This window comes from Lacerta agilis, chromosome 9 (genome assembly GCF_009819535.1).
Source record: "Lacerta agilis isolate rLacAgi1 chromosome 9, rLacAgi1.pri, whole genome shotgun sequence".
NCBI classification, from domain to species: Eukaryota; Metazoa; Chordata; class Lepidosauria; order Squamata; family Lacertidae; genus Lacerta; species Lacerta agilis.
Genome location: NC_046320.1, coordinates 63,474,463 through 63,494,557, shown reverse-complemented (window position 1 = coordinate 63,494,557; position 20,095 = coordinate 63,474,463). Strand labels below are relative to the sequence as shown.

Here is a 20,095-nt window from a genome sequence, read left to right as displayed (position 1 = left end):
CTCAAACTCGGCCCTCCAGGTGTTTTTGGCCTACAACTCCCATGATCCCTAGTTAGCAGGACCAGTGGTCACGGATGATGGGAATTGTAGTCTCAAAACATCTGGAGGGCTGAGTTTGAGGAAGCCTGAACAAGGGGGACTTTCCTCCACATGTGGTAGCAGTGTCCTAATGTTGACCGATCCTGAGATATTCTAGTTGACAAGATTCCACAATTACAATACAGGTGGTTCCCAAGTCTCCCTCTTTGGGTCTTTTGCCTCTGCAACTGGGCCCAACACATTTTCATACACACTTAATATGCTTCCTGCTGAAAGCAGCAAGATCTGCTGTATCAGACTTTACAGTGGATGTTTGAAGCCCTTGTATTTGGTCTCTGATCCTCTCAGTCTTCAGTGCTAGGGGTCATAAGAACCTGGGACCTTTGACACTTGCTGGTTTCCTTTTCTTTTGTTTGTAAACGAGTCCATTGAGAGGGAAAATCTCCCAGCTACTCATAGAAACCTCTGCAGAAGCTTTGTAAGTTAGATAGGATTGGACTCACCAGATCCTGTGGTCCCCCCCTGTCCTTTTCTTGTTTCCCATCCTTTTATACATACAGTGTTTTTTTCTGATGATTTGTTGGACACAAGAACCGTGCTTGTTATTTTTGTTGCTTTTTTCACATTCTTGGAAAAATAAACAAAACACAACTGTAAAAACTGGCTTAGCTCTCTTCTTGTAGTCGCGGGGTTGTGACAGGAGGACCAGTGCAGTTTGATTAATGCTCCTTTATCCCTTTGTGAAGGAGGCAGCTGATTCTCTTGTTCCCTCCAGGCATTCAGACTGACAGCGTCCTTTCTGCTAGGCTGCAGATAATAAGGATCTACATTCGAGAGGATGGTCGGCTAGTCATTGAGTTCAAGACTCATGCCAAGTTTCGAGGTAAACAGCTCTTGATTTCTGCAAGGAAAACTGTTTGGATGAAGGTCACACTTTCTAGAATCCCTTACTCTTATGCCTCATCCTAGATATGGGCAGATGCTGGTTGTTGCAGGATGATGGCACCCTAAGGTAAAAAGGTAAAGGACCCCTGGATGGTTAAGTCCAGTCAAAGACGACTGTGGGCTTGCGGTGCTCATCTCACTTTCAGGCCGAGGGAGCCGACGTTTGTCCACAGACAGCTTTCTGGGTCATGTGGCCAGCAGGACTAAACCACTTCTGGAGGAATGGAAACACTGTGATGGAAACCAGAGTGCACAGAAACGCCATTTACCTTCCCGCCACAGTGATACCTATTTATCTACTTGCACCAGCGTGCTTTCAAATTGCTAGGTTGGCAGGAGCTGGGACCGAGCAACGGGAGCTCACTCTGTTGCGGGGATTCGACCCGCTGACCTTCTGATCGGCAAGCCCAAGAGGCTCAGTGGTTTAGACCACAGTGCCACCCACATCCCTGATGGCACCCTACAACCTCTAAGGCACACCTCTTTCCTATGCCTTCACTTGTCCCAGGGCTAAGCCCTGGTATTCATAGATGGCTCAGAAGCTAAATCCTTATGAGCCTTAGATTAAGCAAAATGATGCTAACGCTATTATCGTCATCGAGAACATCCTTTCCCCCCTCTCTATGCAGGGCACTTTGTGATGGAACACCATACTTTGCCAGATGCAAAGTCTTTCATCATGACTCCTGATCACTTGGGAGGGATGGAGTTTGACCTGCAGCTTTTATGGAGTGGCCAGACTTTCGATTCCCCTTATCAGCTCTGGAGAGCAACCAGCTCCTACAGCAGGTAAGACAAAAAACAAAACAAAAACCTGCCATGTTTTGCAACTGAAGCTGCTGCCATCCTGCTGCTGCCCAAGATGTCTTCAGCTTGATGCTAGGTTTCTGTCAGGGTGAATTTTCAGAACCAGGGGGACATAATAGGGTTGAGCGCAGCAGGGAAATGATGCTGGAGTGAGTTATGCATTGCACTAGGACTTTGGAGGGACTGAGTGGAATGGGGTGCGGTGGGGTGGGATTTGCCAGTTATTAGGAATTTGGGGGACAAGGGCTTTGGGAATCCTGCAGGAGAAAAGCAAAGGCTGCTCCTGGCAGAAGAGGAATGATGGTTTCGAAAGGCAGTTGAGGGTTCTGCGCACCTAACTGCCTCACTGGCGTTTCTGGGTTGAAGGTTAGTCAGGAGTATGGCTGAGTCTGTTCATGGCAATAGGTTTCCCATGGGATTATGGAACCACTCCTTGCATCTTTGTACTTGAGAGGGCTGTTGTTCAGCTCTCCTTCCATGAGAGCAACTTTCTCTGATTTGCTGCTGTCTTTTCCACACTCCGTAACTGCCTGCTGGACCAAAGCTGCAGAAAAGAGAAGACACAGGACCTAAGATTCGAAGTTTCTCTTTAATTTCAAGGGATGGTGAGCTAGAAATTAATTGACACCCATAAAACTGGTGAATTTGGACCTGTTCCACCCCACCTAGCCCCCTGCCATGCAGTTATTCTCAGATCTGGGAAGCTAAATATGGCTGAATAGTATGCCAGCCACATTATTTTCTTAAGAATTCTATCCCACAAACACAAAAATTGGTGCTACTCCTTAACTATTTCAGCCAATCAGGTCGTGCAGCGGTTACACTTGGCTTCTGCCGCTTGTGCGGGGAACTGCAAAGAGGTCTTTTTTGCAGCATCTACAAAGTGAGAAAATGTGAACTAAAGAAAATAAATCTGTAGCAGGGAGCATCAGGAGGTGGAATCTCTTAGAGCACTAGCTGGAAGAACTAGGAAAAAAAGTTTGCATGTGAGAGAGACTTCTTCATCTTCTTTTGGTGTTTGATCTAATTCCCAACCCATGGGAACATGCACATTTCTCTGCAGTGAGCTGCCACTTTAGATGCTACCCAAAAGTGTAGCAACAGGATACACAAATCCTCCTTTGAGCACTTCCTGTTGATGCCCAAAGCCATCCATAGTTGCTCTGGTCAAAGAACCAGGCTCTACTTGGAAGTTTTTTCTCAAGATCAAGCTGCAGCCAATGACCTATATTCTGGCCTATACAGTGGTACCTCGGGTTACATACGCTTCAGGTTACAGACTCCGCTAACCCAGAAATAACGCTTCAGATGAAGAACTTTGCTTCAGGATAAGAACAGAAATTGTGCTCTGGCGGCGCAGTGGCAGTGGGAGGCCCCATTAGCTAAAGTGGTGCTTCAGGTTAAGAACAGTTTCAGGTTAAGAACGGACCTCCAGCACGAATTAAGTACTTAACCCGAGGTACCACTGTATGTGGTTCAAACGCTGCTGGTAAATTGAAACAAAATAAACAAAATTCCTTCCAGTAGCACCTTAGAGACCAACTAAGTTTGTTATTGGTGTGAGCTTTCGTGTGCATGCATACTTCTTCAGATACCAAATTGGTAAATGGTAAATTATTTGCCCAGAAGGCTGCTCCATTTCTGTGTTTGTTTTGTTCACCTGGCCAAGCTCACTAGGCCCTTAAACAAAGGACTTCGGGGTATAAATAGCAATGCAAATCAATACAGTAACTATGGTGCTTCTTCTCTGCTTCCAGGAAGGATTACTCGGGAGAATACACCATCTACTTAATACCGTGCACAGTGCAGCCGACGCAATCATGGGTTGATCCAGGAGACAAGCCTTTACCCTGCACTGCTCATGCTCCAGAAAAGTAAGGAGATGCTTATTTTATTTGTGGCTTGATTTACCTTGCCTGGGAATATTCATCAGTAAAGAGAGAGAGAGACTGATGCACACACAGATACCTGCACATCTTTTCCTACATGCAGAAGCCGATTCCTCCCATTCTGCTCTCCCAACAGTGCCACATTCTTCTTTGGCCATTGAGCGGACTGGCTGGATTCAGAGGAGTGGTGGGAGGCACCATCTGCAGAACTTCCAAGGGAAGAAGGCTCAGAGCCAGGGGATTGATGAGTGGTCAAAAGGAGAAGAGGGGACAGATTGGGAGGAGGAGGTGTCAGAAGCCAAAGAGGCAACAGGGTTTAGTGAACAGCAAGAGGCTGCGGCAGAGAACAGTCCAGACTCGGAGGCAGTAGCAGAGGGGGGTCAAGAGGCTGAGTGGAGGCCGGTTGCTGTAGTAGCCAGGGAATCCCCCCCTCCTGCTATGACCAGCTCCCCTCCCTCCTGGTCTCCCAGATCACATAGAGGAATGAAGAGGGAGGAGCAAAGAGAGACAAGATGAAGGAGCCTCAGGTAGCTTGGGAAGGACCTGAGGGAGGAGATCTTAGGGAGCGGCAGGAAGGCGGGACCTTCAGTCCTCACAGCTGCCTCATTGGGGCAAGACCTACTGGGAAGAGTTGCCGTGATCGCTAGGCCTGAGCTGTTTTGGTTTCTTTGAATAAAGAGGTAACTTCACTGACAATGGGTGTTTTATTGCTGACTCCTGCTCCTGACAAAACATGAGGGTGTGTGGGGCAACATGGGTAAAGGTAAAAAGGTAAAGGACCCCTGGATGGTTAAGTCCAGTCAAAGGCGACTGTGGGGTTGTGGCGCTCATCTCGCTTTCAGGCCGAGGGAGCCGGCGTTTGTCCACAGACAGCTTTCCGGGTCATGTGGCCAGCAGGATTAAACTGCTTCTGGTGCAACGGGACACCGTGACGGAAACCAGAGTGCATGGAAACGTCGTTTCCCTTCCCGCCGCAGCAGTACCAATTTATCTACTTGCACTGGTGTGCTTTCGAACTGCTAGGTTGGCAGGAGCTGGGACAGAGCAACAGGAGCTCACCCCATCACGGAGATCTGAACCGCCAACCTTCCAATCAGCAAGCCCAAGAGGCTGAGTGGTTTAGACCACAGCGCCACCCGCATAGTGCATAGTGATGTGCATGGGAAGAGCCTCTCCATGCGCAGAGGAGACACTCTGGCCCAATCAAGGTCTCTCCCTATGTGGAGGAGCCCTACTCACATACATCAGTACATGCAGAGATCCCTTTTTCACACTATCAGACTGTCAACTTTCCCTTTTTTTGCGGGAAATTCCCTTATTCCAGCGCCGTTTCCCATTGCAAAAAAGGGAGAGTTGACAGTTATGGCCATTTCCCAATGCCAAAAAAAAGGAAGGTTGACAGCTCTGATCAGACATTTGAGACATTTGAAGGAAGGAGATTTCATGGCCTCTCGGGCAGCTTGATTTCATTTGAATGTTGCATCTTTTCTTATTTGAATGTTGCATCTTTTGTGTTCAGGTAGTGACAAATCGCTAGTGTAAAAGACAAGCAGAACCTGGCTTGTTCATTCAGACAAACAAGAAGCACAAATGGGGAAATTTAAGAGGGAGACGTGTTTAAACCCTTTTCCCCAAGACTCAAGAATAATACAGTTCCTGAGTTGTGCAATGCTCTTTTTCCCTGCTCCAAGAGAAAATATTGGCACAGGCGTCTTTACACGACGCTGCTTCTGTTTTGTTCAGATCAAAAAAGCTTTTGACAACATTCCTGCAAATGCATCTGGCCGGTAGTCTGACACGACATGTGAAAAGCCGGCACTGTGCAGGGTAACAGCAGGCTTAAATCTGTGATCTTCGAATCACAGCCTTTCCTTTGTGCTGCGCTTCAAAAAGTCTTCTTTGGATTATTTCCAAAGATGGAGCTGGCGCTTAACACCACCAGCACACCAGCAGTCAGACTGAAAGCATTTGGGGCAGAGGAGAAAACTGTTTGAATTTTATGCTCTCTTTCCCGGAAGGCTAATAATGCTAGATGTTCTCACTTTATTAGTGTTGGCCAAATCCAAGAAACAATCCATCCAGGGCCATGGCTAGCCTTGCTCTGGGGCAATAGGCTTTATTTTCGGGGGGGGGGGTAATGCAATTTGTAGGAGGCATGAGCTATATTAAGAACAATGAGCCTCTTTCAATTTCAGGGCCGCATTGCCTCTTGGGCAACACGGTGGGGGCCACATTCAGGTTGTTGATAGACCCAGAGGCAAAAGCACACAAGGCAATCAGTGTCACGGTGTCAGTTGTCCAAATTGACATTGTGGGCAGTGCTGGATTTACGTATAAGCTAAACAAGCTATAGCTTAGGGCCCCACTCTCTTGGGGGGCCCCAAGAAAATTAAAGGAAAAAGCAACTGGGTGTACATTTCCAAAATATAAGATAAAAAAACAAATAAAATAAAACCTACATACAGCAACAGTGTTTTGTGTTGTATAGGCTCCTGTGATGTAAGTAATGGGCCCCGCCTGCTAGCCTGCTCCCTAAAATATCACTGGTTTGCTCATTTCTATATATAGGGTGCCTACATTCTGCATGGACTGGTTGCATGGGAACATGTGCAAATGGCTTTAGATACCTATTAGGTCCATAAACCATAGCTGTCAACATTTCCCTTTTCTTGCAAGGAATCCTATTCGGAATAAGGGAATTTCCCTTTAAAAGGGGGGAAAGTTGACAGCTATGCCATAAATTTAATAATAATAATAATAATAATAATAATAATAATAATAATAATAATTTATACCCCGCCCTTCTGGCTGGGTTTCCCCAGCCACTCTGGGCGGCTTCCAACAGAACATTGATTACTGTATAACATACATTCAACATAAAAAAACAGCGACAATTTGTTCTTGACAAAGGACAGCTGGACAAATACAGGGCCACATTACCTTCAGTAGTTTAGGGCCTCATCAAACCTAAATCTGGCCCTGATTGTGGAGCTGCAAAGGGGAGTAGGGCAGGTCAGTCTTGGGAAAATGTGTGCCTTCCACTCTGCCGAAATTCTGAAATTGTCTCAAGGGCCATTTCTCTCTTGTTTCCTCTCTCCCCTGTTTAGATTTCTGATCCCAATTGCCTTCCAGCAAACTAATCGGCCGGTCCCCGTGGTGTATTCCCTGAACACGGAGTTTCAGCTCTGCAACAACGAGAAAGTGTTTCTGATGGACCCAACCAAATCGGAAATGTCCATGGCAGAGATGGACTACAAAGGAGCTTTTTCAAAGGGTAGGGGTTTACGTTTTCTTGTTGGATTGGGTTGCGGTTTCCTGTCATCGCCTGTTGCCCAGCAGAAACTGCAGAAAAAGGAGGGGAAGTGATAAAAAGCTGTTGTCTAAATGAAATGGAACCTGGATTGGTAAGAGGTGACACGATAAAAATTTATAAATTAGCATGCGCCATTAAGGTTAAGACGGGGGAATATGCAGGATAAATGATTTTGAGGAGATATGGAGGGTGTTTGTAGAATTTGTACTGTTAAAAGGGAAATTGCAAGAGGTGTTGAAATTTTAGGAGGTTGGATAGTTGCAAAGGAATGGTCTCGGTGGAGGGGTGCAGATTTTTATTCTTACTTATTTCCAATTATTACTTTGTCGTAAGTAAGTAAGTAAGTAAATAACAGGAAGGTGGGCAAAGTTTATAAAATTATACATGGCATAGAGAAAAGTTTTTCTTCCTCTTTTATAACACAAACTCCTGGTCTCTCTAGATATATATACACATACATATATTGACTCAGCCTGACTCCTGTGTGTTTTCTTTCCTCAGGCCAAATCCTTTACGGCCGCGTGATGTGGAATCCTGAGCAGAATCTCAACTCTGCCTACAAACTGCAGTTGGAAAAAGTCTATCTCTGCACAGGGAAGGACGGTTACGTGCCTTTCTTTGACCCGACGGGGACCATCTATAACGAGGGTCCACAATATGGCTGCATCCAACCCAGCAAACACCTGAAGCACAGATTTCTGCTGCTGGTACATTGTGTAACTCTAGCATCTTGGAGAAAGGCTTTGAAGGGCAACCACCCTGGGCTTAGGGTGGATGTAGACAGCTGTTGTACCACACATTTGGCAGGGGGACAGAAAGGATGTCCAGAGGGGATCCTCTGGAGATACATTTACCAAGTTATAGGTTACTACAGGGCAGTGCAACTACTTGCTAAACCCCAAGGCTGGCCCCCAGCATCAGGCAAGGTCAAATTTGCCTCAGGTGGACATTATTAAAAGGCAGCAAATATCAATAGAATCATAGAGCTGGAAGCGACCTCAAAGGTGATTTAGACCAGATTTTGCCCACCTGGACTACAACACCCATCAGCCACAGCCAGCACGATGGGCACTGTAGTCCAAAACATCTGGAGGGCATCTGAAGATGAGGAAAAAAGGTTGAAAGATGAGACTCTTAACCTCAGGTTCATGGGTTTGAGCCCCATGTTGGGCAAAAAGATTCTTGTGTTGCAGGGAGTTGACCCTCGTGGTCCCTTCCAACTCTACAATGCTGGGGTTCTAATTTCAGGTAACAGAGCTGAAATTTTACTTGAGATCCTGAAGAACTGCTGCCAATCAAGAGCTGACAGCACTGGGCTCGATTGGTCAGTGGTCCTAAATACATGCAAATTACTGTTAGTTCCATGGTAAGTGTGGTGAATTAAGAAGAAACACCACACTGATCATTGAGAACTCTTCAAGGTATCATAGAGTTCTTCCTCTCTCTCTCCCCTGACAGTAGTTCTGTTGGTTTGAGAATTGTAGTTGTCTTTGAAATTCTACTCAATATTGATCCAGAGTAGATTCCAATGTATAGTTAGCAAAGTAACAACTTAAACACGTTGCAGGATTAAAAAATAAATAAATAGACCAGAGGCAATTAATATTTCATCCAGCAGAGCTTGACTTCTACTGAAGGCAAATGAGTGTAATGGTCACAAATCCAATACATTCAGGATTGGCACTGTCCATATGAAATTAACCAGTTACAGCAGACTTAAAGCTACAATAATTTATAATAAGTCTAAACCTTAACACTAAGCATACTACGTACAGAACACCACGCCAGAAGGAAAAGAGATGGAAAGAGAAAGTGAAACTCAGGCTCCTTCTGACCTTAATATTATAGTCAGCATGACCTTGATAGAAAGAGGTAAGAGAACCAGTTTAAACCAGCTGTGCTCAGCTTCTCTGAAGGAATAGCCCAAACATCATGAACCTTCTTGTTTCTTTCACACAGAGAAGCTTCCAGAACCCTCTTGAATTAATTAGAACAGGAAAGATCTCTAGACATCAGATCGATACTTTCTGCACCAAGAAATGCAAACTGACAGTAGTTACACAAGTGTCAAAAGTCCTGTTGGCCTAGAACCTGAGTTAAACAAACTGAACTTAATAGATTGGGACAATTAGCTCGGAGGAAAAAAGATATGGACCAGCACACAGTAGCTGTGTATCTCTCCCCTTTGGCCAACCTGCTGCCTGCTTCTCCAGGGAGCCATCTTTGGACAATGATGCGTAGGCCTGCTCTCTTAAGAACATGTTGTCTCCATTTACCTTCTAATCATGGGCTACCGCTCCCTTCAAATTCCAGGACAGGACTCAGCCGGAAGCGACTGACAAATACTTCCACGATGTACCTTTTGATGCCTGTTTTGCTTCTGAGCTGCCGGATTTCCACCTGGTCAGCAGCATGCCTGGGGTAGATGGCTTCATCATGAAGGTAGATGCCCTCTACAAGGTGAGTAGGATACAAGTTAATGTCCCAGGCAAACGTCATGGTTTTAATTCTACAAATTGATTGTGCAGTGGAACACTAGAATCTATGCCTTCTCGTTGTTCGGTGTGTGGAATTTGAGGGGGAGCGGGGGGGGGGGTCTGTGTATGCCAACTTTGGTCAAAATGGTGCCCTTGAGATGTTTTGCAGAGCAACTCGCATCAGTCCAAGTCATCACGGCTGTGCAAGAGTAGAGCTGTTGCAAGTTGTTGTTCAGCAGGTTGAGAAAGACTGGTGGGTGCCATCTTCCTTAGATGAGGAGATGGCACTGTGGGCAGGCACTCTGGTTCCTCTGCCCAAGGGAGTGGTGTCAATCCTCTGTTAAATGGGTTTATACCTGAACCCTATGCCTTCTCTGGGCCCAGAGATGGAAAGAAGATAAAGTCCCAACCAGAGAAGAATGTCAGATTAAGTTGATGGATTATGCTGAAATGGCAAAAATGACGGGAAGAATCAGAAATCAGGAAAACCAAAATTTTAATAAAGAATGGGGGAAATTTATAATGTACAGTACCTTAAAAACCATTGTAAACAGTTAAAAATGTTGGTAGGGTTGGAATAACACTTGTAGTTTAATGGTGAATTTTGGATATAACGGAGAGGTAAATGTTTTGGATTATTATACAAGATGCAGGAGGAAGTGATTAACAACAGGACCCACAAAGGGGAGGAGGGAAGTCCAGGAGATTCTATGGAATCTTGTCTTTATGTTGTATGTTGGATATGTGATTATAAAACTGTAATCTGAAAAACCAAATTATATCTATATAAAATTAATCTGAAAATGAAAGGGCAACTTTTTCTTAAGTTTGGCATCTGTTTCTTGAATACACTTAAGGAGCACGATTGTCAGACGACCGCTTCTCATAGATGCCTTTGAGGGAATGTTCTTGGGTAATATGATTACGAAGGGCAGTTGTCTGGAATTATAATTCTGTTTCTGGAATTCTACTGCTCCCTCCTCTCCATCTTTCAAGGGGGCGCTATCAAAACATAAGGAATAAACAAATAACAATTAATTCCCTTTATCCAATAACTGAAAAGTTAGGTTTGGGGATTGGGCAGTGAGGGTTTTCACTGAAGCATCTAGTGAAGTCTCTTTTTTCAGTTTATTTTTGTGCGCTCCTTTGTGTCTTTTCAAACAGGTGGAAACCGGGCATCAGTGGTACCTCCAAGTAATCTATGTCATCGGCCCGGAGACCATCGCGGGTCCCCGGGTGCCACGTTCTCTGGTGCAGCAGCTGCGACGCAGCCGCCGGGACCTTGCGGGCCCCAAGGGCGGCCCGGTTCTAGACGACTCCTTGATCTACGACAACGAAGGAGACCAGGTCAAGAACGGCACGAACATGAAGTCCCTCAACCTGGAGCAGCAAGAGGCAGTGGCCGCCGCTTCCCTGTCGCAGACGGGGGCATCCATCGGCAGTGCCTTCGCAGCCATCATGCTCCTCCTTCTGGTTCTCCTGGTCTTCTGCTTCGTGACCAGGAAGTGTCGGAAGCACAGGAAAAAGAAAAAGGCGGCTAGGGACGCCGTGGAGCAGTATCCTCTCAACACCAAAGTGGAGGCTGCCAAGAGGAACACAGAGGGCGTCGAGAAGAACGTCAACAGGCAGTATTGCACCGTGAAGAACCTGAATGTACTCTGCGAAAGTGATGGGGCCTACAAGGCCCAAGGGGCAAAGGTCAAGCAAGTGAACTTGGCGGTGAAAGTCCACAACAATTTACACGACGGAACAGAAGTCTAGTAGCCCGTGCACAACTCTTTTCCCCCCTTTTTGTAATATCTTTTTTATAAATTGTACAAAGGAAATTGGAGCCGGGGTTGGTGGGTGGCTGGGAAACTTCTATAATTTGATGGTTTTTTTTAAAAAAAGAAACCATCCCTGATATTTTTGTAACGGTCTTTGTGGGTGGTGGGGAGAGAAAGGGAAGAGCGATACCTTTTCGGTCATTGTTTGCTTGAGCGGTGAACAAGCGACACGTCTTTGCACGCTTCCACTCCGCAACGGAGCTACCTCGTTGAAAAGCAGGCCTGCGTTGAGGCTCCCCAGGCAGGAGGCGCCGAATCGAGTCTCTTGGATGACAGCATTCCATTCACACACCCATCCAGCCTCCCTCCAGTGCTCAGTTTCCTGTATCTTCCACTGCAGAATGGGGTTGATTAAACACGAGAAGGGTGCCGAATGCAGATGAGGCTTCTTGGGAGGTGGAAGAAGCAACAGGGCAGTAATTGCTGTGGTCCACTGCTTCCTCTTGCAGCCACTATTGCATCAGTCACGTTGAGGTTCAACCATATCTACGCATCCAGTTCCTCCAGCTCCTGAGTGAAAGTGAAGCACACTGTGGCAACATTAGAGGAAGCTGGCAGTGATTTGAGGGCTTCTCTTTGAGCCAGTTCACACATGACACAAGTCTCAGCTTTTAAAGGTCATTTTAGTTGCTAATTATCCTTCCTTTCTTTCCTTTGTGCATTGTGCTGTCATGGTACAGGGTAATATGTTAAGCCAAATGTATAATGCATTCTCTTTGAGCAAAAGGAAGATCTGACCACCGCTATTACTAGAACTACCACTGCCATATATGTTTGGTGATGCCCAACTAAGTTGTATTCAGAATAGACCCTTTGAAATCGATGGACTTGGCAGGCTATCTCCCATTGTTTATTTGGTGCCAAAAATGTGCTGGGTAATATTCAGCCGGTCTCCACTTAAGTAGAAGAAGTGGTTTCTTCCTCCGTAGAAACCACTTCATGTTAATTTCTCTTCCACTTCATGTTAATTTCTCTTCCACTTCATGTTAATTTCTCTTCCACTTCATGTTAATTTCTCAAATGTCTGAATTGTCATACATTTCTGAATTTTCTCCAGTCCATAATTCCATGAGTGTTCCATTGGACACCCAGAAATCCAAGCAGAGCAGGCTTTCTCAATTATTTCAGTGGGGTGAGCCAATGTCCAAATGGAAAGGAGTATATGTTTGTGGGTTGGCTTCCTCCCTCGACACGAATGGGGAAATCATTTCACGAGGGAGCTTCACACATGCATTGGAACTTCAGTGCCTGGAATAGACTGTAGAACAATTACGTTCTGCTGTTAGTGCCTAAGCATACCTACTTGGAGATACATACCATCGACAACAAGGAACTTGTTCCTGAGTAAGCATACATAAGATCGGATTACACATAAGTAAATACAGTGACCCCCATAGGAGATGAGCAAATATTTGTGGATATTGAAGTAGAACTACTCTGATTTCAGAAACGTTGGGTATAAATGCATTGAATGCAGTGTGCCTGATCTCATTACTGTTTGATCTGCTGCAAATCTGCTGTGACAGTCTCATCATAGCGGCTGGTTTTGAGACAATTATGAAGCTGACGGACCATGGTGGAATATTTCACCTGGCTCAGATTGCCAATATATTTTCTGTAGATGCACAATTGAAAGTGTCAAAAGACCTGTAATCTTTGCTTTACTTCGTTTGATTCACGCAATCACTTTGTATATGTTTAGATCGATGCCAACAGGCAGTATTGGATTTCCCTCACTGGCCCATTTATTCCCAGTTTCAGCATTCTGCCGTTCATAATTAAGCAACATCCGTGATGCTTTGATGAAGTCTTGTGAATGCTTTGACCTGTGTTCAGATTGTTCCCCTGTGTGCCCTGGACTGAAGACTTTTCCCAGGGCTTGTTGAACAGTGAAGTGAACATTCTGTTGGACTATTCACATCAGTGGGTTGACCCTAGGTGGAGAAAGGCCATTTGTGTTGACATAAAACCATCATACAGATTGGGACTGGAGCTTTCGCTGCCAGGATGTTGTGTACAAGGTCTAGCCTATTGTCCCATGTCAGAGCCTGATATGCAACGTCATTGAATGCGCAGAGCCCCTGCCTTTGTGAGCTGTCCCCATTCAGACCAACAAAGGGGTAGCTCCATGTGCTCCCAGAACCCTGCCCTCCATTGAAGTGAATGTGGGCGGCAGAGTTCATTGCACACATTGAAACACCTGGGGCCCACAGCAGCCTGCTGAATCTGGGGAAGAACATGGGAGCCGCCAGAGTGGTCTTGGAACAGGGAGCCCTGGGTTTGAGTCTCTGCTCAGAAGCCAAGTTGATGTCCCCCCCCCCCCCGTGAGTGGCATTCTGGGCTCCTGGAAAAGGTGGAATAAAACGGTAACAAAAATGATATCGCAGGGGAGTTACTCTGGCATGGCAGGCAGGATCCTGTGCCAAGTTATTTAGTCCTGGAATGCCAACATTGTGTATGAATGGCGTTGGCAAAACTGTAGGGGAACCATGGAAAATCCATCTCAGTAGTAGTACAGAGCATCTTGCACATTGGTGTTGTTATACGAATAATGATTGCAATGCTGTTGAAACGAGAGACAATAAGCACACATACTTTCTCCTAAATTGTACAACTGCTGGCACATGGATATTGCATATTTCTGTTTGTCACCAAATGTTCAAGTGTTGAGGCCTGCAGGCATACAAGTCCTGCCCCCTTTCAATGTGCATACTTCCCCTCCAGCGTCTTCCTGCGCACTGCCCATTCTGAGAACAAAGTTCTTTTAAGTTGCTCTGAGTAAATCTCATTTGGTGCTGTCAACCCGTTTTCTTGAAACTCGCCCTTTTATGTATTCTGGAGCATTGGTCATTTTGTTACGGGACAAATGGTTTTTATTTCCATGATACCCTTTTCTCTGCATTGTTGCTGGGTTTTTTGTTTTGCTAATAAAAATCACATTTGGTTACTTTTCAACTGAAGTTGCCTTTCAATCGAAATTGGTTGCAAAGACTTACCCAGATCGGCCAGGCAGATTTCATCACATTCGCCTTCAGCCAACATTTCAGAGATGTAAAGAGCAATGCAGACATCAGGATAAGTGCCAGGGAAAAGCCTTCATTTTATCACAGGCTAATCTGTGGCCATTCTCAGGGGTGAGAGACAGGGTGGTATTGTTTTTGTCCATTACCATGTTATATATTCTTATGTTTTTATATTGTAAACTGGCAATGGAAGACAGGGGAGAAAAGCAGCCCAGTGTGTTCGCCAAGGCTACAAAGAGGAGAGTTGTACCTAAAGTTACCAGATGTCCCCGTTTCCCAGGGACAGTCCCCAGATTTACAAATCAGTACCCTGCCAAAATCCATCTATTTAATAGGAAGTTGAAGAGTGTCCCAAGATTCATTGAAAAAAATCTGGTAACCTTATTGTACCTTTGCAGTCTCATAAAGCAGGGTGGGAAACTTTAGGCCCCAGAGCCAAACGTGGCCCTCCAGGACTCTCTGTCTGGCCCTGGGATTCTCCTCAGGCCTCCCCTCTTCAGCCCTGCTCCATGCTATCTTTGTCTGCCTGCAATGATCTTCTAACTGTGATAATTCCTCTTAGTGTACCTGGGTGGTGAGGAGAGGAGTTAGGCACCTCTGCCATGCTGCAATGGCTGGAAAGTAGCTTGCTTCCAGACGACCCATTTCTTGAGCCCACCTTCCGACAAGTTTACACAAACTTTGCGGTACTATGGAGTATTCAGATTTGTTTATGGGGAGATTAGACGACGTGCCATAACACGCTTTCCAGCACGTTCCCCTATCACTTTCCTCACTGAATGGAAAAACAACTGCAGCTGCGTAAAAACGCGCTTTATTTAATAGGAATAATTTTTATTGGGCAAGTATCAATCATACTTGGAATTTTGCTTCGACTACATTGCAATTTTTAATTCCCCTTGGCTTTGGCGCCCCTTTCCTTTTCTTTTTGGCCAAACGCCCTCGCGTTTGCATGGGATGCTAATACAGCAGGCATGCAGCCCAGAGAAAGAGAGAAGTCGTGCTAAAGCTGAGCGCTTCATAATATAATAATAATAATTTATTATTTATACCCCGCCCATCTGGCTGAGTTTCCCCAGCCACTCTGGGCGGCTTCCAACAGAATGTTAAAATACAATAATCTTCCCCTGTGGGATGCCTGCCTCCCTGCCTGCCTGCCTCACAACTCTTGGCAAAGCGCAGGAGCGTTGCCGCAGTTCGAGCCTCCCGGCTCTTCCGGGGTTGAGCGACAAGGAATAACCCGACAGCGAGCTGGGATGGGCCGGCCGTGAGCCCAGCCTCCCTCCCCGGCGTCGTGGCCCAGCAGGTGGGGCCGAGCGAGGGCGGAGCGCAACTTTCCCCCGGCCCGGCCGTCGCTCCACTCCAGAGGCGCTTTTTCCCTTTGCAAACTCGCGGTTCCTGGGGCACGTCTGGCTGTTGCTGGCGGGTAAGTCATCGAGAGCAAGGGGCGGTTGACTTCTTACTCCACCTCTCGGGCGCCGGGGGGACCCCACTGAGGCTGGAGGGCGCGCGCTTTCGTGCCCCACCGCTCGCGCTTCGGTCGGTGCCGTAGCCTGAGGCGCCCCAGCCGCGCCTTCTTCCTGGGATTATTGGAAACGGTGCGCGTTGCGCGCTTGGGGCAGCAGTTTTGCCCCATCAGGAGTGCCACCTCCTGGATTTTGTGGGTGCTCGGGCACCCAGGGCCAGGCGACGTTCGATGGTCAATTCCCTGGGGCCCTGGGATGCCCGAGCTGAGCACCCACAAAATTCCGTGCCAGGGCCATGTACACTGCATGGCACCCACGGCTCCAGACAGCCACGGTCGCGGGGCCAAGTTGACACTCCTGTTGCCTGGGGAATCTTCGGGGGTGCAGCGGGTTAAACTCCCCCCCCCACACACACACACATACCCATTCCGACAAGCCCGGCTTGGGACTTCCGATGGGTTTCCATCTCTGGCCTGGTTTGATACAACAGCCTCAGTCCTAATATACCCGGTAGATAATGCCCAACATGGGTTTGGGATTCCTCTCCCTCGCCAACCCCATTTTTGTTAGAGCTTTCTTGAGACTCTCTGAGGTGCAGGATATACTTCCTATTGTATGTTGCTAATGTGCAGGGAAAGGGCATGATGACTCATAGGGATGGAATCGTGGGTGAATGAATCTCTTTTACATGTTAGCAGCACTCCTGTTGTGACTGTAACGCTTCAAGGTAAAGCTGAGTGGAATTGCATACTTCTTGTGATCTGGCTCAGATCAAAGGCCTCTCAGTTCATGGAAAGCAAGCATTTGAAGGAGAAGCTGTCCATGTGCAGGGAATGTGGTAGAGCTTCATAATATATAACACACACACTTGCACACACCTGCAGTTTGGAGCAGGGTGGTCCTGAGAGGACTATACCATGTAAAAAATCTGGACACTTGATTTGGTTTAAGGATTAGAGAAGTTCATGGAGCATCGGTCTGCCTGTGACTGTTATCCATAGTAGACATTAATTAGGGCTACCACACGTCCAGAATTTCCTGGACATAGCCAGGATTTGGCTGTTGAAAACGGTGGCCGGGTGGAAATCACTGAAATGTCTGGGGAAATCTGGACATAACAGCAATCCATGTTAGAAGTGCATATTTTGGCAAATTTCCTTTAAAGTAGCTCAAAAACTACTTTTTTTAGATTTTGCAGAAGGAAAAAAACCTCAACAGCTTTGCAAAAAAAAAGGGGGGGCTTTACAATGTGTCCAGATTTTCACTTTTTGAAATATGGCAACCCTACATTAATGAAACCTTGACAGGATATCTTGGTAGATAATATGATGCCGTGGTTAAAAGTGCAATGGTGGCAGTCTTAATCGCGCTTTCTTTCAGCTAAGCGGCTTTTGGAGAGGGTGTGTTGGAACAGATGGAATTCTGTATGGGCAGAGTAATCCCAACTTCCCCTGCTCTAAATATGCTCTAAATTTGTCTAAAGACTGTGCTGATCAACACCTGGTAAAACTCTCTGGGAAACCTGCTATTTGGCTGTGCAGGACTTGAGCATTTGCACTTTACAAGCACACCTTGGTCTCTTGAAAAACCAAGAGTCTGTATGAGCCCTGAGAGACAGTGGAGGCTGATAAACTCTTAATAACCCTATGACAGTCTGAAGCCAGCTTGAGTCAACATCTACACTGGCTATGCTTCAATGCAGGAAGAAAAGAAGTGATTTGGTAAGGGCTGCTGAACCCTCATTGCCCTGCTTACCTCCACAGGTCGCTTCCAGATTACCTGTATGCTAAGCAGTGGCTGGCTCAATCGGTTAGAGCATGGTGCTGACAATGCCAGGGTTGCAGGTTCAATCCCCATATGGGACAGTTGCATATTCCTGCATTGCAGAGGGTTGGGCTAGATGATACTCAGGGTCCCTTCCAGCTTTACAGTTCTATGATTCTCTGATTTTCACTCTTCCTGAGTCGTTTGCACAAGGCTGGTTAAAAAGGTAAAGGGACCCCGGACCATTAGATCCAGTTGCGGACAACTCTGGGGTTGAGCGCTCATCTAGCTCTATAGGCAAGGGAGCCAGCGTTTGTCCTCAGACAGCTTCTGGGTCATCTGGCTAGCATGACTAAGCCGCTTCTGGAGAACCAAAGCAGCGCACGGAAACGCCGTTTACCTTCCCGCTGGAGCAGTACCTATTAATCTAATTGCACTTTGAACTGCCAGGTGGGCAGGAGCAGGGACCGAGCAACAGGAGCTCATCCCGTTGCGGGGATTCGAACCGCTGACCTTCTGATCGGCAAGCCCAAGAGGCTCTGTGGTTTGACACCTTTAATATGATCTGTTTGTGGGAAGGTTAGACAGCACTGTGTGAAGCAATGGCTATCCCATATTTTGTAGTGCACTGCATTGCTACTTTCCTTTTTGATTTTTTAAAAAGCAGATTTGTTGTTCAGTAGAGCCTTTGATTGTGTGCATCCTTAATTTTTTGGCATGTGACTGAATCACTTTAAAAAAATAACAGTAAACTGGAACTGCCTAGAGTGTCTCAAAGCAGCATATTTTATCATATTTTGAGGTGAGCCCTGCTTGGAGAGGTGTGTTCCTTGCCTGCGTACCCAATTTGTTCTCTAAACCAGAACCCCATCTGTGCTTTGGGGAAGACCCACATTTAAAGAGATGGCTTTTCCCTTCCCTCGTTGCCCCTGGTGTGTCCTTTTTTCACTAAGCCTGATTTTGAGAAGCAGAGGAAGGTTCTCTAACGGCTTTTACTCCTCTGCAATCCTTGTTTCCATAACTTCAGGTTGGGTGGGGCAAATTTCTCCCAAGCAAAACACTGAGCTGACTTTATGCTTCAAACCCTGTGTGCTTGTGGCAAACGAACATCCCTGTTTAAGGCTCTGAGTCAATATGCCTTTCCTGTGTTGCGTATTTGAGCTTGGGCGGTTTCCAAAGTTCTCTGGGTGAAATAAATAAATAAATCCTGTGCGGGAGGATGTTAGATATACAGTGTATTCCCTCTGCTATTCATTCCCTGTGGCCTGTGACTCAGGCCAGAATGGTGAGTTACTCAGAAGCCTGTTTTTTATTTGGGGAGGGGGGATGAATGGGAATGGAGACTTTGCAAAGGCAAAACAGCAGTTGGGAGGGTTGTTGATGTTGTGTCCAAATGTAGCAAACTGTGGCTTGTACAAGCGGTCTCTCTTCTCAAATCAAGACCTGGTACAGTCATACATTGGGTTACAGCCACTTCAAGTTGTGTGTCTTCGGGTTGCGCACCGCGCCGAACCCAGAAGTACCGGAATGGGTTACTGCTGGGTTTCGGTGCTTGCCCATGTGCCGAAGCGCTAAATTGAGCTTTGCGTATGCGCAGAAGCACCAAATTGCAACCCGTGTGTGCGCAGACACGGTGCTGCGGGTTGTAAACGTGCCTCCTGTACAGATCACGTTCGCAACCTGAGCGTCCACTGTACTGTACAGTGGTACCTTGGGTTACAGACGCTTCAGGTTACAGACTCCCCTGACCCAGAAATAGTACCTCAGGTTAATAACTTTACTTCAGTATGTGAACAGAAATCGTGCGGGGGCAGCGGGAGGCCCCAATAGCCAAAGTGGTACCTCAGGTTAAGAACAATTTCAGGTTAAGAACGGACCTCTGGAACGAATTAAGTTCTTAGCCCGAGGTACCACTGTACTATGGTTTGGAAACAAACAATGGTTTGCTTCATTCAGGCAAAATGGTGCCTAAAACAGTTGTGGTGGAACGGAGTGCAGGAGGACATAGCCAACTGACCCCAGCAGCCAGAGGGGGCTGATTTTTGTTGCCAGTTTCGCAGTGTGTGCACAGGCCTCACTATAGATTTATAGATGTAGCGTTAGTACGAATCTTAAAAGGTGCAGAACGCGGTTTGGATACCCTCAGCAGCAACATCACGAGAATTGCCGCAGGAACGTATTGGAAAGAACGGAATGCTAATTGTCTTCCTTTTATTTTATAGCATTTTAATGCCCTTTACTGTTTCAAAAATCTTTTAAGTAGTGCTCACCATGTGCAATATAAAAACAATGTTCATTAAATTAAAAAATAGACCCTAAAAATACCCCACTGTATAAAAACAGGTAAAAGCAAATAAAGCAGATTCAGGAGTTTCATACACATTAATCCAGGTCTGATCATAGGAGTCAGAGAAAGCTTAGTGGAAGAGATGAGTCTTTACAAGAAGATGCAAGTTTTCTTGTATTTTTAATCTCTGTTGGAAGCCGCCCAGAGTGGCTGACAAATGAATAATAATAATAATTAATTAGTGCATTTTATAATAACA

At 46.2% G+C, this 20,095-nt stretch overlaps 1 protein-coding gene across 1 annotated transcript in view; it reads left to right on the top strand.

Moving 5' to 3' along the window:
• The window catches only part of FRAS1 (Fraser extracellular matrix complex subunit 1), a 306,274-nt gene extending 295,026 nt beyond the window's left edge, over positions 1 to 11,248 (top strand). Inside the window, exons 67-73 of the mRNA XM_033159574.1 lie at positions 815 to 922; positions 1,614 to 1,773; positions 3,549 to 3,665; positions 6,788 to 6,954; positions 7,495 to 7,700; positions 9,307 to 9,453; positions 10,635 to 11,248. Of these exons, the coding sequence (XP_033015465.1) occupies positions 815 to 922; positions 1,614 to 1,773; positions 3,549 to 3,665; positions 6,788 to 6,954; positions 7,495 to 7,700; positions 9,307 to 9,453; positions 10,635 to 11,231 (1,502 nt within the window). The 3' untranslated portion in view covers positions 11,232 to 11,248. The remainder of the gene's footprint in view (positions 1 to 814; positions 923 to 1,613; positions 1,774 to 3,548; positions 3,666 to 6,787; positions 6,955 to 7,494; positions 7,701 to 9,306; positions 9,454 to 10,634) is intronic.
• Positions 11,249 to 20,095: the final 8,847 nt, after the last annotated feature.